Source organism: Rhinopithecus bieti, unplaced genomic scaffold, assembly GCF_001698545.2.
Source record: "Rhinopithecus bieti isolate Rb0 unplaced genomic scaffold, ASM169854v2 scaffold_26532, whole genome shotgun sequence".
Classification (NCBI taxonomy): domain Eukaryota; kingdom Metazoa; phylum Chordata; class Mammalia; order Primates; family Cercopithecidae; genus Rhinopithecus; species Rhinopithecus bieti.
Window position 1 is genome coordinate 208,414 of NW_016812934.1, and position 16,780 is coordinate 225,193.

The 16,780-nt window shown below is 49.9% G+C and overlaps 1 protein-coding gene across 2 annotated transcripts in view; it reads right to left on the reverse strand.

The window, feature by feature from the left end:
• SLC8B1 (solute carrier family 8 member B1) overlaps window positions 1-13,989 on the reverse strand; it is a 35,585-nt gene extending 21,596 nt beyond the window's left edge. For both annotated transcript variants that reach the window (XM_017847345.1, XM_017847343.1), the window contains exons 1-2: window positions 13,274-13,989; window positions 11,566-11,803 (exon numbers count right to left, since the gene is read on the reverse strand). In XM_017847345.1, coding sequence (XP_017702834.1) covers window positions 11,566-11,721 — 156 coding nt within the window. In that variant the 5' untranslated portion in view covers window positions 11,722-11,803; window positions 13,274-13,989. The remainder of the gene's footprint in view (window positions 1-11,565; window positions 11,804-13,273) is intronic.
• Window positions 13,990-16,780: the final 2,791 nt, after the last annotated feature.

The following is a 16,780-nucleotide window of genomic DNA, read 5'->3' on the forward strand; positions in this document are numbered from 1 at the left end:
GTGGCTCAAGCCTGTAATCCCAGCACTTTGGGAGGCCGAGACGGGCAGATCACGAGGTTCAGGAGATCAAGCCATCCTGGCTACACGGTGAAACCTCGCTCTACTAAAAATACAAAAAAACTAGCCGGGCGAGTGGCAGGCGCCTGTAGTCCAGTTACTCGGGAGGCTGGGCAGGAGAATGGGACCATAAACCCGTGAGTGGGGCTTGCAGTGAGCTTAGATCCGGCCACTGACTCCAGCCGGGCGGACAAGCGGAGACTCCGTCTCAAAAAAAAATAAATAATAATAATAATAATAAATAATAAATAAATAAATAAATAAACAAATAAATAAACGTCTGCTTGAAATTGACACAAGTAATTCATGAATACATATTTGTTTTTTTTAAAAAAAATACATAAAGATATCTAAATTCCACTTTCTTATCCCTGCCCTCCGTAATCCCCCCACTCCAGTGGTCCCACCATAATTAGTTTGAAGCACATCCTTACAGACATTTATCAGATCAATTACATTTGTATACATACCTTATTACACACTTTGTTTTGTTTAACAGAAATGGATCCATCCCAAATCTCTTGTTTCTACAATTTGCTTTTACCATTTTTTAGATATATATAATATTAATATACCTTAATACACATAATAAAATTCAAAATATACTAAAGTGATTTCTATATGTGAAGCATAGTGCTAAGAGCTTAAAATGTACCTCAATTAATCTGTACAATAATTCTATGATGACTGGGGGCAGTGGCTCATGCCTATAATCCCAGCACTTTGGGAGGCTGAGGTGGGAGGATTGCTTGAGCCCAGGATTTCAAGACCAGCCTGGGCAACATAGCAAGACCCCATCTCTGCAAAAAAAATAAATAAAAAATTAGCTAGGCATGGTAATGTGCACTTGTAGTCTCAGCTACTCAGGAGACTGAGGTGGGAGGCTCACTTGAGCCTGGGAGGTTGAGGCTGCAGTACCATATTTAGCCTGGGGAATAGAGTGAGATCTTGTCTCAAAAAAAAAAAAAAAAGTGTATCTCAATTACTCTGCACAACAATCTGCGAGGAAGGAACTATTATCATGCCCATTAAACAGAAAAGGAGACTGAGACAATGTCCGTGTGCACTCAGTGGGAGGGTCAGGGTTGGAACCCAGGCAGTTTGAGGCTCTAGAGCCCATTGTTCTCCCCTGCCTCCCCGCAGTCTTTCACTGCAGCAGAGTATTTTGTACTATGGGTGATACATCACTGAGGTAAGCATTTCCCTTCTGGGCATTTGGGGAGGCCTAATTTTTCAATATAGCCAACGAACTTCCTCACACATGATTCTCTGAGCACATGTGAGAAAAATGTCAGAGAGGATCTGAGAAGTAAAAGTGCTGAGTCAGAGGGTATCCTGATCTGGGCTCCTCCAGAAGCTGACTCAGAGACAAAGATTGAGAGGGACATAGTATGTTTGGGAGAGCTAAGGAACACAAACATAGAGAAAGGGAAGTGGGCCCAGGTGCGGTGGCTGACGCCTATAACTGCAGCATTTTGGGAGGCCAAGGCTGCAGGATCACTTGACCTCAGGAGTTCGAGACCAGCCACGGCAAAACCCCACCTTACAAGAAATACAAAAAAATTAGCTGGGCTTGGTGGCATACACCTGTAGTCCCAGCTACTCAGGAGAAGGAGGTAGGAGGAGCACCTGAGCCTGAAAGGTCAAGGTTGCAGAGAGCTATGATTGTGCCACTGCACTCCAGCCTGGGTGACAAGAGTGAGACCCTGTCTCAAAATAAAAAAAAAAATAAAAATAAAAGAAATAGAAGAAAAGAAGTGGTACAGAGAAGGGATAGCTGCCAATGAAGGCTGGGTTGAGCCAGTTACCACCACCATGAGCTTAATCAGGAGGCAAGGGAGCTGGGGTATTTATATACCAACTCCCATCAGCCACTGGGTGAGGACTGCTAGATGGAGGTTTTAGTTCCCCAGCACCTCTAGCCTACTATGCTTATAAGTGGTTCTAGAACAATAAACTGGCAACTGGAAGTCAACAAAAGCCCAACAAAATAATACAGTCCGAAAGAAATGGTCAAGACCCTTACAGGGGATCTTGAACATTGCTGGATTTTGCCAAAATGCCCTGGCCGCGCTCTACCTATATACACTCCCACCAGGAATGGGAAAAGCAATTCTCATAAGCCTGCACCAACACTGGCTATGAGCAGCCTTATCAGATCAATGTGATAGGAATGTCATTGTTTAACTGCAAGTCTAGCCAGGTGTGGTGGCTCATGCCTGTAATCCCAGCATGTTGGGAGGCCGAGGTAGGTAGATTACTTGAGGTCAGGAATTCATGACCAGCCTGGTCAACATGGGGAAACCCCATCTCTACTAAAAATACAAAATTTAGCTGGGCGTGGTGACATGCACCTGTAGTCCCAGCTACTCCAGAGGCTGAGGCAGGAGAATCACTTGAACCCAGGAGGCGGAGGTTGCAGTGAGCTGAGATCATACCACGGCACTCCAGCCTGGGTGACAAAGTGAGACCCCATCTCAAAACAACAACAACAACAAAAAAAGTTAAGACAGTAAATTTTAGATTGTGTGTATTTCATTATAATTTTTTAAACACTTTGTCAAACCACAGTTCCACCTCCTCCACAAGCCCTCTCTGAACTCCCACCAACACCAGACTGGAAGTGAGATTTCTTATCTCTGAGCCTCTGGCCTTCTCACCAATTTTTGCTAAGAGTTCTGCCCACCATACAGTATCCCCTGAGCAGAGACTGAAACCTCCCAGCCCTGTCCCAACTCCTCAATCTTTCTACAGTGCCCCGTCCTCAGAAAGCACATGCCAGTGGGGAAGACAAAATCCATGGCCCGGTAAACTGGCTCACACCTGTAATCCCAACACTTTGGAAGGCTGAGGCAGGAGGATCGCTTAAGCCCAGGAGTTTGAGACCAACTTGGGTAACACAGTAAGACCCCATTGCTACAAAAAAAAATTAAAAATGAGCCAGGGATGGTGGCACACGCCTGTGGTCCCAGCTACTTCGGAGGCTGAGGTGAGAGGATTGCTTGAGTCTGGGAGGTTGAGGCTGCAGTGAACTATGATGGCACCACTGCGCTCCAGCCTGAGTGACAGAGCAAGCTCCGTCTCAAAAAAAAAAAAAACTTTTTTGAGATCAGGACAACCTGAGCATAATACCCACTCATCCCCTCAGATTTTTTTTTTTTTTTTTTTGAGACAGAGTCTCGCTCTGTCGCCCAGGCTGGAGTGCAATGGCACCAATGGCACAATCTCAGCTAACTGCAACCTCTGCCTCTCGGGTTCAACTGATTCTCCTGCCTCAGCCTCCCGAGTAGCTAGGACTACAGGTGCCCACCAACACGCTCAGCTAATTTTTGTATTTTTAGTAGAAATGGGGTTTCGCCACGTTGGCCAGGCTGGTCTTGAACTTCTAACCTCAAGTGATCTACCCGCCTTGGCCTCCCAGAGTGCTCGGATTACAGGTGTGAGCCACCATGCCCAGCCCCTTTTTCTCCTTTGAGACCGAGTCTCCCTCTGTCGCCTAGGCTGGAGTACAGTAGTGCAATCTTGGCTTACTGTAACCTCCACCTAATGGGTTCAAGTGATTCTCCTGCCTCAGCCACCTGAGTACCTGTGACTACATGCAAGCAACATCACACCTGGCTAATTTTTGCATTTTGGGTAAGGATGGGGTTTCACTGTGTTGGCCAGGCTGGTCTTGAACTCATGACCTCAAGTGATCCACCTAACTCAGCCTCCCAAAGTACTGGGATTACAGGTGTGAGCCTCCGCGCCCAACCAGCTCCACTGTCTGTAGCAATTCCCTTCCTCTCTTTGAGCTTCAGTCTCATTAGTAAAATGGGACTAATTATACCAACCCCATTGATAAAGGAATCAAATGAGATTACAGGTGTTCAAATTTGCCCTCCTCAAAGACTGTCCATGTAAAGTAGCTATTACCCCTATCTCCACTATTAACACCCAGTTTTCTGCATTCATAGAAGTTATCACAATCTTTATTTTGTTCATTTCCTTGTTTACTGAATTTTATTATTTTAGAGACAGGGTGCTTTGTCACTCAGGCTGGAGTGCAGTGGGGCAATTATGGCTCACTTCAGCCTCGAACTCCTGGGCGCATGTGATCCTCCTGCCTTTGCCTACCAAGTAGCTGGGACTACAGACATACACCACCACACCCAGTTAATTTTTTTAAAAATATTTTTTGTAGAGATGGAGGTGTCGCTACGTTGCCTAGGCTGGTCTCGAACTCCTGGCCTCAAACCATCCTCCCACCTCAGCCTCCCAATGTGCTGGGATTATAGGCATGAACCACCAAACCTGGCCTGAATTTTTTTTTGTCTGCATTCTTGTATTTGCCCTGAGACTGGCCCATAGTAGGGGCTTAATATATTTGAGTTAATGGCTGTTTGAATGACTAAGTGATTTCGTGTAGTCTTTCCAACACTCCTGTGAGGCAAATGGAATGATTCCCCTTTAACACATGGGTAAGCCAAGGGTCAGCAAACGTCGGCCCCTGGACCACATCTAGCCCGCCATCTGGTTATGCACAGCCTGCAAGCCAAGAATGATTCTTACATTTTTAAATGGTTGGGAGACATTAAGTCAAAAGAAGAATTTTTCATGACATGTAAAATTATATAAAATCCAAATTTCCATGTCCATAAATATTTTACTGGGGCACAGCCACACCCATTCATTGACATACAATCTGTGGCTGCCTGGGCACTGTGAGAGCACTGAGTAGTTGTAGAAACCATGCGGCCCACAAAGTTGAAAATATTTACTGTCTAGTTCCTATTCGTTTCTTTTCTCTTTCTCTCTTTCCTTTCCTTCCTTTTTCTCTTTCTCTCTCTCTCTCTCTCTCTCTCTTTCTTTCTTTGACGGAGTCTTGCTCTGTTGCCCAGGCTGAAGTATAGTGGTCAGATCTCAGCTCACTGCAACCTCTGCCTCCTGGGTTCAAATGATTATCCTACCTCAGCCTCTGGAGGAGCTGGGATCACAGACATGTGCCACCACGCCTGACTAATTTTTTTATTTTTAGAAGAGAAGGGGTTTCACCATGTTGGTCAGGCTACTCTCAAACTCCTGGCCTCAAGTGATCCCAAAGTGCTGCCTCAGCCTCCCAAAGTGCAGCCTCAGCCTCCCAAAGTGCAGCCTCAGCCTCCCAAAGTGCTGGGATTATAGGTGTGTTCACTGTGCCTGGTCTTTTTTCTCTCTCTTTTTTTTTTTTTTCAGACAAGGTCTCACTGTTGTCCAGGCTGGAGTGCAGAAGCCTGAGTACAGCTCCCTGCAGCCTCCAACTCTTGGGCTTAAGGAATTCCCCTGACTTCAACCTCCTAAGTGGCTGGAGCTACAAATGTGAGCTCACACCCGGCCCTACTATCTGGCTCTTTACAGAAAAAGTCTGTGCCCCAGGCTGGAGTGATGGTGTGCACATCCCAACCCAGGCTTGGGAATCTCCATCAACTATTCCCACCAAAAAATGCAGAAGCAAGTCTCAAGTTCCTGTCCTGAGATTCCCTTATCCCATCCCCAGCTCCCACCCAAAAGCAAAAGTCAACTGGGCTCCTTCCATACTGCTGGGGGGAGGGTTTCAGTCTTGCCCTAAGCCTGGGCCTGTGGCTTTGCTGGGGCCCAGGAATTTCCCAGGGAGATAAAGTCACCGAAGGGGTTTCTGATAAAGAGGGTCCTGCCCAGCACAAGGAGGGAAGACACTAAATGGGGGCCAGGGAAGCAGGCGGGCTGCCATTTCCTCCTCTGGGAAGAACAATAGTATATTGGGAGGCAGTACAGCTCCCCCTACTGAGCCTCCTCTCTCATGAAACTGCCTGGTTGAAATTCTAATTTGCATCCTTCGAGGTGAGTGATCTTGGGCAAGTAAATTAACCTCAGTTTTCTCCTCTGAACAATGGGGGCAATAACACCCACATGCCTAGATAAGAACGGGATAAGGCCATGGAGGCCAGGCATGGTGGCTCACATCTGTAATCCCAGTGCTTGAGGCCATGAGTTTGAGACCAGCCTGGCCAACATGGTGAAACTCCTTCTCCACTAAAAATATAAAAATTAGCTGGGTGTGGTGGCGTGCGCCTGTGTTCCCAGCTACTCAGGAGGCTGAGGCTGGAGAATCACTTGAACCCAGGAAGAGGAGGTTGCAGTGAGCCGAGATCACACCATTGCACTCCAGGCTGGGCAACAGAGTGAGACTCTGTCTCAAAAAAAAAAAAAAGAAAACAAAAAAAAAATAGGCTGGGCACAGTGGGTCACACCTGTAATCCCAGCACTTTGGAAGGCAAAGGCAGGTGGATCACCTGAGGTCAGGAGTTTGAGACTAGCCTGATCAACATGGTGAAACCCTGTCTCTACCAAAAATACAAAAAGTTAGCCGGGCATTGTGGCGGGCGCCTGTAATCGCAGCTACTTGGGAAGCGGAGGCATGAGAATCGCTTGAACCTGGGAGGCGGAGGTTGCAGTGAGCCAAGATCATACCATTGTACTCCAGGCTGGGCAACAGAGTGAGACTCTGTCTCAAAAAAAAGAAAAAAAAAAAAAATAGGCTGGGCGCAGTGGGTCACACCTGTAATCCCAGCACTTTGGGAGGCAGAGGCAGGTAGATCACCTGAGGTCAGGAGTTCGAGACCAGCCTGACCAACATGATGAAACCCTGTCTCTACTAAAAATACAAAAAGCTGAGTGTGGTGGCAGGCACCTGTAATCCCAGCTACTTGGGAAGCTGAGGCAGGAGAATCGCTTGAACCGGGGAGGCGGAGATTGCAGTGAGCTGAGATTGCGCCATTGCACTCCAGCCTGGGCAACAAGAGCGAAACTACGTCTCCAAAAAAAAATTTTAAAAAGTTGCATTATCATCATCTAAGTTTTAATTATTTATTTATTTATTTTTGAGACAGGTTCTGTCTATGTCACCCAGGCTGGAGTGCAGTGGCATGATCACAGCTCACTCCAGCCTCAACCACCCAGGCTCAAGCAGTCTCCTACCTCAGCCTCCTGAGTAGCTGACACCACAGGTGTGCATCACACGAGGCTAATTTTTAAATTTTTTGTTGAGAAGGGGTCTCGCCATGTTGGCCAGGCTAGTCTCAAACTGCTGGGCTCAAGCGATCCTCCCGCCTTGGCCTTCCAACGTGCTGGGATTACAGGGATGGGCCACCAAGCCTGGCCCAAAATTTTTCTCTCTTAAACAATGCTTGAATTCATCCCTTCCTTCCATCTCCACCACCACGAAGAACAATTGCAGAGGTTCTCATTCGGCCTCTTACCCTCAGTCTTACCACAGGGGCTCTTTCTAAAGTGCTCCCTCCTCCAGCTGCTGAAGAGCCCTCCTTTGCCTGTTTTTGGTCCCTGTGTTCTGCCCTTGTCAGTCTCCAGTAAAGCTCGTCTGGTCAGCTGTCAGGTCCTGGAATGCCCAGACCCTCCTGGCATTGGTCCAGCTTTTGCACATGCTGTTCCTTCTGCTTGGTGCCACAGCTCCTTTCGTTCTAGTTAATCCACATTCACCATCCAATTCTTGGTCCCAGGACACTTCTTACAGGAAGCCCTCCCTGACTACTCCCAGCCTAGTAGGCCCTCCCAGTTACTTTTTATTTTTTTTCCTTTTTTGAGATGGAGTCTCACTCCATCACCCAGGCAGGAGGGCAGTGGTGTGATCTCAGCTCACTGCAACCTCTACCTCATGGGTTCAAGAGATTCTCCTACCTCAGCCTCCCGAGTAGCTGGGATTACAGGTGCCCACCACCATGACCAGGTAATTTTTGTATTTTAGTAGAGATGGTTTTGCTATTTTGGCCAGGCTGGTCTCGAACTCCTGGCCTGAAGTGATCCACGTGCCTCAGCCTCCCAAAGTGCTGGGATTACAGGTGTGAGCCACCGTACCCGGGCAGGATCATAGACTTGTTTATCTGTCCCTCCCACCAAAGTCTCGCACAGTGCCTGGAAGAGCAGGCCCTCCTAACAGTCGTGCTGCACACTGTGCTGGGCATCATCTCACTCATTCAGTCTTCATCAGAGACCCAGGAGGTTGGCACGATTATTTCCACTTCACAGATGAGAAAACTGAGGCACAGAGGCAAAGTGGCTTGCCCAGGAGCACACAGCCCACCACTGAGAAGTGGCTCCAAACTCAGCTCCATCTGCTAAAAGTTACCTGCTACAGCTCCTGAGGAAACTGCCCAACTGGGCAGGGGCAGCCTCCATTTCCTGCCTTCTCACTATCTTCCTCCCCTCCCTCCTCCCTGTCCTCGGGGTCAGCCAGGGAGGATGCGGGGTGTCACCCCATCTCGCTGACAGCAGAATGAGTCAGCAAGGCAGCTCCCCCAAATCTGGCCTCCCAAATCACATTATTGTACAGTCTGCCTCACTCCGCCCTCCCCGAGCTGCACAGCCCTCCCCCAGGTCCCTCAGGACCCCTCCCCAGCTCTCTGCTCAAGAGAGACAGAGGAAGGTGGGATTGTTCTGCGTGTGGGGAAGAGGGGGTGACTTCACTTCCTTCCAGTTCTTCCCACCCTCTTTCCTGCATCACTAACTCAGTCCCAGGAAACCCAGAGAGGTGCACACAGGGGTCAGGCTGGACGGGAAAGGGTAACGGACTCAATGCCTTGGAATTCTTATAAAAACTTATGTCAGATCACATCTTCCTGTGCTCTAAAGCCTCCCGTGGCTCCCACCTTCCTCTCACTGATAGCCAACTCTGCAGTGGTTCCCAGGGCCCTGTATGATCTGGCCCCTGTTCTCTCCTGCCTGGTCTCCCTTCCTTCTCCCTTGTTCACTGTTCCAGCCACTTTGCAAAATCTGTCATTCTGTTCCTGCCCCAGGGCCTTTGCATCTACTGTTCCCTCACTTCCCCTGGATCTTCATAAGCCATTCAGGTCTTGGTCAAAATGTCCTGTCCTCAGGGAGGCCTTCCATGATAGCCTAAGCAGAGCAGCGTCCCCCTCCCCCTCACCCTGTGGAATGATTTGTCAACTTGCTTCTCATCCATGACCCCACTAGAGTATAAGCTCCAGGGGGGCAGGGACCAGGTCTCTCTGCTTCCTGCTATCCCCTCAGCACGTGGCACAGGCCCTGGCACACAGTAGGTGCTCAATAAATATTTGTTGCATAATGACTACTTGAAAAGGACCTAAGGTAAGGGGCTGGAGGGGCCTTTCCCAGCCTGCAGGCTCCCTGGATGGTGGGGACTTCCAGAAAGGCAGCTGGCCCATCTGTCCTGGGAGGCGGTGGACTAGAGGGGAAGGGGACAGATTTAGCATGAAGCAGCCAAGAGTTCTCAACCTGGCTCTGCCACTTTCCTCCTGGCCACCTTCACCTCCCTGAACCTCGGAGCCTTCATCTATAGCACCTCCCACCTCATAGGGTTTAGGGGAGGACTTGTGAGCAAAGGGCTGACGTAAGTACTCAATAACTTGGAGAGATTATCTGGCACAATGATCTGGTATGATCTCCCAGTTTTCCTGCCCCCAAGGAGCACGCTCCAAGAGGGGGTACTCAATTTTATAACCACAGTAACCACAAACCACCTTCCCATCTGTAAAATGGGCTTAATTGCCTGTTGCCTGCTTCAGAGGGTGGACTTGAAGGCACTTTGCAGCCTCATAAAGTTGCTGTGGGCGTTGAATGCTCTCAGCCCATCAGTTTGAGTTTGGGATTCCTGCTGAAGAAATGGCGAGAACTCCAGCCCCTGGCAGTTACAGGGGACTCCAGGGGGTCATCTTGAGCAGTCCCCTGCTTTTGTTCCTTCACTCCAGATCCGCTGTGACCTCCTCTGCTCCCCTTACAGACATCGGAGCGGAAAGATGTAAGTTCTCTGTAGCCCGTCTCAATGGGCTGTGCCCTCCCTGCCCTGGGAGGAAGGCCTCTTGCCTCTAACTCCAGCGTCGTCACTGGTCCTCCTTCATTGCTCTCCATTCAAATCACAGCACCAGCAGACCCTCAGCTGATCAGGCCAGAAACCTGGAGTCATCCACGACTGCTCTCTTTCTCCCACCACTGGGAGAAAGAGAGAGGCTGGGAGTTCAATACCAGCCTGGCCAACATGGTGAAATCCTGGTTCTACTAAAAATACAAAAAAATTAGCCAGGTGTGGTGGTGTGCACCTGTAATCCCAACTACTCGGGAGGCTGTGCATGAGAATTGCTTGAACCCAGGAGGCAGAGGTTGCAGTGAGCTGAGATCGCCAGCCTTTGCCTCCAGCCTGGGTATAGAGTGAAACTGTTCTCAAAAAAAAAAAAAAAAAAAAAAAATTTGAGTCAGTGGACTAGGAAAGGCAGACCCACCCTCAATCTGGGTGGGTACAATCTAATCAGCTACCAGCACAGCCAGAATAAAAGCAGGCAGAAGAATGTGGAGAGACTAGACTAGCTTGGTCTTCTGGCCTGCAACTTTCTCCCGTGCTGGATGCTTCCTGCCCTCGAACATCAGACTCCAAGTTCTTCAGCTTTGGGACTCTTGGACCTTCAGCCACAGACTGAAGGCTGCACTGTCGGCTTCCCTACTCTTGAGGTTTTGGGATTCAGACTGACTTCCTCGCTCTTCAGCTTGCAGATGACCTATTGTGGGACCTCATCTGTGATCATGTGAGTCAATATTCCTTAAAAAACTCCCCTTTATATATACATCTATCCTATTAGTTCTGTCCCGCTAGAGAACTCTGACTAACACAGATTTTGGTGCCCTCTGCTTAAAATCTTCCATTGGCTCCCCACTACCGCAAAACAATTCTCATCTCCTAGCCGCAGCCTGTAAGGCCTTTTGTAATCTGCCCGCCATTACCTCTCCATCCTCCTCTCTTAACATTCTTCCTCTCACTTGCTCTGTTCCATCCATTCTAGCCTCCCTGCTGTTCCGGGAACACACTAAGCTTGTTCCTGCTCCAGAATCTTTGTACTTGCTGTTCCCTTTGCCCAGAATGCTCTTCCCTGGGGTGTCTATGTAGGTGGTTTCCTCTCTCCATTCAGTGGCTTGCCTCAAAGATCATCTGTGACCGCTCAATCTGAAATATTTGGAAATGCTCACGCCGTCCCCCATACCACTTTAGCAATTGTGTGCGGGGCACTTAGCACATCACCACCTGAAATGTATATGCTTACTTCTCTTTTTTTGTTAAGACAGAGTCTTGCTTTGCTGCCCAGGCTGGAGTGCAGTGGCACAATCCTGGCTCACTGCAACATCCACCTCACGGGTTCAAGCAATTCTCCTGTCTCAGGGTTCTGAGGATTACAGGCGTCCGCCACCACGCTCGGCTAGTTTTTGTATTTTTAGGAGATACAGGGTTTTGACACCATAGCCAGGCTGGTCTCGAACTCCTGGCCTCAGCCTCCCAAAGTGTATACATTTACTTCTTGATCTGTCTATTCAGGAGACTGTCAGCTCCTTGAGAGTAGTGAGTTTTGTCTGTGTTGTTCCCTGGTATATCCCAGGCTGTGGTCAGTGCCTGGCACATAGCAGATGCTCAACAGATATTTATCGATTGGAGGAACACAGCCCCATCCAACCCCAGGTTCCTATCAGGATACTCACGTCTACCACGGGGGTCTGGTTCACACCTGAAGCTGGAAATTGAGGGCTAATGTGAGCCCCTGTAGACGAGTCCCTAGCCCCAGACACTGTCTCCGCCATTAGCAGCACACAAAGCACAGTCAGTGCCCAGCGCAGATCCAGCCATCTGCCGGCCATCCGCCCCCACGGGGCCTGGCCCTCACTCTCCACTTCCCTTTCTGCAGTAGCTCAGTTCCAAACAGCTGGCGGCTCCGGTGGCCTGCAAGGTGGGAGTGAGAAGGGGGGACAATGTCACTGAAAACCCATGGACCCAGCAAAAGGGGCCGGAAGACTTTCTCAGTTAAGGAACTGCCTTCCTGCCTCCCATCAGCAAAGGAAAGCTGATGGAGAAACCGTGTTCTGCATAGTCTCACTGGAGGGACCCAAGGCCCTGCCTATTCAGTGTGCAGATCAGATACACCCTTCTTCCTGAGCCCCCATGAAAACCTACCCTGTCCCACCTGACCCCCAGCCTGAGGCCAGAATGTCAGGGCTGCAAGGGACTAGGGACTTGAACCAAGATTCAGAGTCTCAGGCTTCTGGGGCCAGCTGGGTGACATACATGTGGGAAATGGGCAGTGGGCGGGATTGCAGAAGCCCTCAAAACAAAACAAACTCTACTTCTAGGGGTGGACTTGGCCTCTAGGCCACCAGTTTGAGACCTAGAGAGGCTTGCCCACCACATTTTATGGAGCCCACTAAGCAATGCTGTTATTCTGTGTCTTACAAGGAGCCAAGCTTTACATGGATGACCTCATTCTATCCTCACAACATGCTGAGAGGGGGTAGCATTACCATTCCATTTCACAGATGAACTAACTGAGGCACAGAGAAGTGAAGCCAGGCTTGTTTCCTCCCTGCACCATGCCTCCCTCATCCAGTCCTCAGAACAATTCTGGAAATGTCACCCCCGCACCCTGCACAACAGGGACAGGGGCTCAGAGGAGTTTTTTTGTTTTGTTTTTTTGTTTTTTCAGATGGAGTCTTGCTCTGTCACCCAAGCTGGAGTGCAGTGGCACGATCTCGGCTCACTGCAACCAATGCCTCCCAGGTGCAAGTGATTCTCCTGCCTCAGCCTCCTGAGTAGCTGGGATTACAGGCACTCACCACCATGCCCAGCTAATTTTTGTATTTTTAATGGAGATGGGGTTTCACCATGTTGGCCAGGCTGGTCTCGAACTCTGAGCTTCAAGTGATCTGCCGACCTCGACCTCTCAAAGTGCTGGGAATACAGGCATGAGCCACCATGCCCAGGAGAGGAATTCTGTAACCCGCCGAAGGTCACACAGCAAGAGGGTCACAGAGCCCACAGCCCCTCCGACAGGGAACTTAAGGGCAAGAGGGAAGTGAGTTGCTCAGAGACAGCCGGTTAGCAGTGGGGCTGGGCTGGTCACTACCATGTGCCTCTTCCCTCAAGCCCAGGGCCAAAATGGCTTCAATTTATTTCAAAGGAATTAAACTGGAAAAACAAAAGTCCTCAGCAAACTAAATTTCCTGTTTTGGCTTTTTCATGTGTTCTACGGTGAGTATGTCTTATTTTTGCAATCAGGAAACCAAACCCCATAAAACCGTTTTTTTCTTTAAGTCTGCACAGGTGTTTCTCAATGTACTGGCAGCCTGAGGGGAGGGAGAGGAGGTAGGGAGGGGAAGAGAGATCAGAAAGGCGCCTGTCCCAGCCACGGTTCCTTACCTGTCCACGGAAGACACGGCCCTTCCTCTTCTGTGGTTCTCCTGAACCCCTCCAAGTGGAGTCCGAGTTACTCTATTTGGCACCAAGTTGAAACAGGACACCCCTGGTTTCAAATTCGTCTCAGCCACTTACTATCTGTGTGGCCTTAAGGATACTTCACCTCTCCGAGCCTCTTATTCCTCATGTGTAAAATGGACACAAATGCTGGCCGACGGGGTATACAATAAGAGCACAATAAATGCTCGCCTCCCTGGTGTCCCCAACACCTGAAGATCAGCATGCGTGTCGTCTCTCTTTGCCGCCGATTTATTTTACTGATTCACTAGTGAGCATTTACTCAGCGTCCTCTGTACACGTGGGCCTATGTCTAGCGCTCGGATGGTCGCCGACCTGCTAAGGGTCTGGGGCGGGAAATCGGGGCTGCGCTTTCCAGGGAAGAGACCTCAGGAACATTTCCGTGCTCCGTTTCCCGATCCGGACGGAGGTTGAGAAGTCGAACTCGGGGCGCCCGGTTCCTCCGGCCTTGCGGGGAGGCGGCTTTTTCTTACTCGGGCCGGGCCTGGGACACGCAAACTCCGAACCTCGACGTCGCAGGTCCTGGCAGCCTTCCAGGTCCCTGGCCGCCGGCCCGACCTTCCGCCAGCGAAGCCGCCAGCCCGGGTGCCCCGCCTGCTGCAGCGTACGGGCTCCTACTCTTCCCGTCCGGGCCCGCCCCAGCTCGCCCTGCCCCGGTCCCGGCCACGCCCTCGGGACACGCCCCCTCGGGACACGCCCCAGAAGACTCGCCCCGCCCCTGCCCTTAAAGGTACAGCTCCCGGGGAGCTTCCTAGGGTCTTCCCACTCTCCACTGTCCTCTCTCTCCACTTTGAAACTGAGATACAAGCCGATGGGTAAGGACTGCAGGAAGGCGGAGAGGGACAGTTAGAGGGTGAAACTAGGAGGTTCATTTCCCGAGAGCAGAGGGACCAGAGGGTGTCAAGCTGCTCCTGGTAATGAATGGTGACAAAGAGGATTTGAGAAAATCCCAGGTGGAGAAAGCCCCACCCTGCCCACGAAAGTTCGGGCGGTTTCACCTGAAATCCTTCTGAGATCCTAACTGGGTTCAGCATTCCCCTCTAGTAGCATAGCTTTTTTTTTTTAATTTAAATTTTAATTTTTTAAGCCAGGGTCTCTATCACCCAGGCTGAAATGCAGTAGCATCTGTCACGGCTCACTGCAGCCTCAACCTCCAAGGCTCAAACAATCCTCCCACCTCGGCCTCCCAAGTAGCTGGGACTACAGGCAAGTGCCACCATGCCCGGCTAATTTTGTTCATTTTTTGTAAAATGTTCTCACTATGGGCCGGGCGCAGTGGCTCACGCCTGTAATCCCAGCACTTTGAGGGGCAGAGACGGGCAGATCACGAGGTCAGGAGATCAAGACCATCCTGGCTAACACGGTGAAACCCCGTCTCTACTAAAAATACAAAAAAATTAGCCGGGCGTGGAGGCACGCACTTGTGGTCCCAGCTATTTGGGAGGCTGAGGCAGGAGAATTGCATGAACCCCGGAGGCGGAGCTTGCAGTGAGCCGAGATCGCGCCACTGCACTCCAGCCTGGGCAACAGAGCAAGGCTCCCTCTCAAAAAAAAAAAAGTTCTCACTATGTTGGCCAAACTGGTCCCGAACTCCTGGGCTTATACAATCCTCTCGCCTCAGCCTCCCACGTAGCTGGATCTCAAGCGATCCTTCCGCCTCTTCCTCTCAAAGTATCAGAGCTGTGTAAACCAGAGCAACTGCATCTCCAATGGATAAAATGAGGCTGAGACTTACTGGGCTGCATTCCCAGATGGTTAAGGCATTCTAAGTCACAGGTTGAAATAGAAGGTCGGCACAAGATACAGGTCATAAAGACCTTGCTGATAAGACAGGTTGCAGTAAAGGAGCCGGCCCAAACCCACCAAAACCAAGATGGTGACAAGAATGACCTCTGGTTGTCCTCACTGCTGCACTCCCACCCACACCATGACAGTTTACAAATGCCATGGCAACATCAGGAAGTTACCCTATATGGTCTAAAAAGGGGAGACATAGATAATCCACCCCTTGTTTAGCACATCATCAAGAAATAACCATAAAAGTGGGCAACCAGCAGCCCCCGGGGCTGCTCCGCCTATGGAGTAACCATTCTTTTATTCCTTTACTTTATTAATAAACTTGCTTTCACTTTTCTCTATGGAATCGCCCTGAATTCGTTCTTGCGCGAGATCCAAGAACCCTCTCTTGGGGTCTGGATCAGGACCCCTTTCCGGTAACAAAAGTGCTTGGAAGACAAGTGTGAGCCAACACGACTACCTTTTTTTCTAATATTTAAAATTTGTATTTAATTGTTTCCCTTTTCTTTTTGCTAATCTCTATATTGTTCCAATTTTAGTAGATGTGCTGCAGAAGGGGGCACACAGCATCGCTTTTAAAAGAATGTGGCAAACAAATCAAGACTGAGGAGTTAGTGATCTACTGGTGGACGTATTAGTATCTCCCCCTATTTCCAGTTTCCCAGCCTCCTGGGGAAGCTCTGTTCATTCTGCCATTTCTTCTGCTGGGGGGATGGGGAAGTGGGAGGAGGCGGTAATGGGGGCTGGACCTGGGGTCCTTAAGGCTGGAGTGTGTCCTCCCAGGCCACTCCTGCCTGCAGCCCCGCTTCTGCCATTATCGTGCATCTAATCCCCCCATCTCTCATCCTCAGGGTATGACCTGCTTCCTCATCATGGGCCGGACCCGGGCCCAATGCCAAGCCTGGTATTCAAGGCCCTGCAGCATCCAGCCCTAGCACACCTTTCTGAAATCATCTTTCACCCCTACCTCCACCTCCTGCCCAGAAGTGCTCCCTGTTCCCTGAACGTGTTGGCCTCTTGCCCACAGCCACCTGCCTCTGCTCCTTCCAAGCCCCCTGCCCTGATGACACCCTTTTCTCTTTTCCACCTGACAAACGCCTACTCATGTTGTCAGGCTCAGCTCAGAGGTCACCGCCACGAGGTGGTCTTTCACCCTCCTCCCCACCCCTCCATATGGCCACGGGGCTCCCCGCCTTCAGAGTCTGCCTCTAATTCCCACCTCTGGGCAGGTGACATTGTGACCTGGAACATGATGTTTGGAATCGCAGAACATCAGGTTTCTATAGGACCTTCTCTAAACACTTAGAGCATCTCTTTGAGCCTCAGTTTTCCTCTTGGTGAAATGGGGGTGATACTAGTACCAACCTCCTGAGGTCCTTCCAGATGTTTTTCCTTATCTTTTTTGAGACAGGGTCTCGCTCTGTCACCCAGGCTGGAGTGCAGTGGTGTGATCTTGGCTCACTGCATCCTTGACCTCCTGGGTCAAGTGATCCTCCCACCTCAGCCTCCCAAGTAACTGGGACTACAGTTGTGTGCCACCATGCCTGGCTAGTTTTAAAATTTCTTTCTTTTCCTTTTCTTTTTTTTTATTTGTTTTTTTTTTTTTTTTTTTTTTTTGAGACAGAGTCTGGCTCT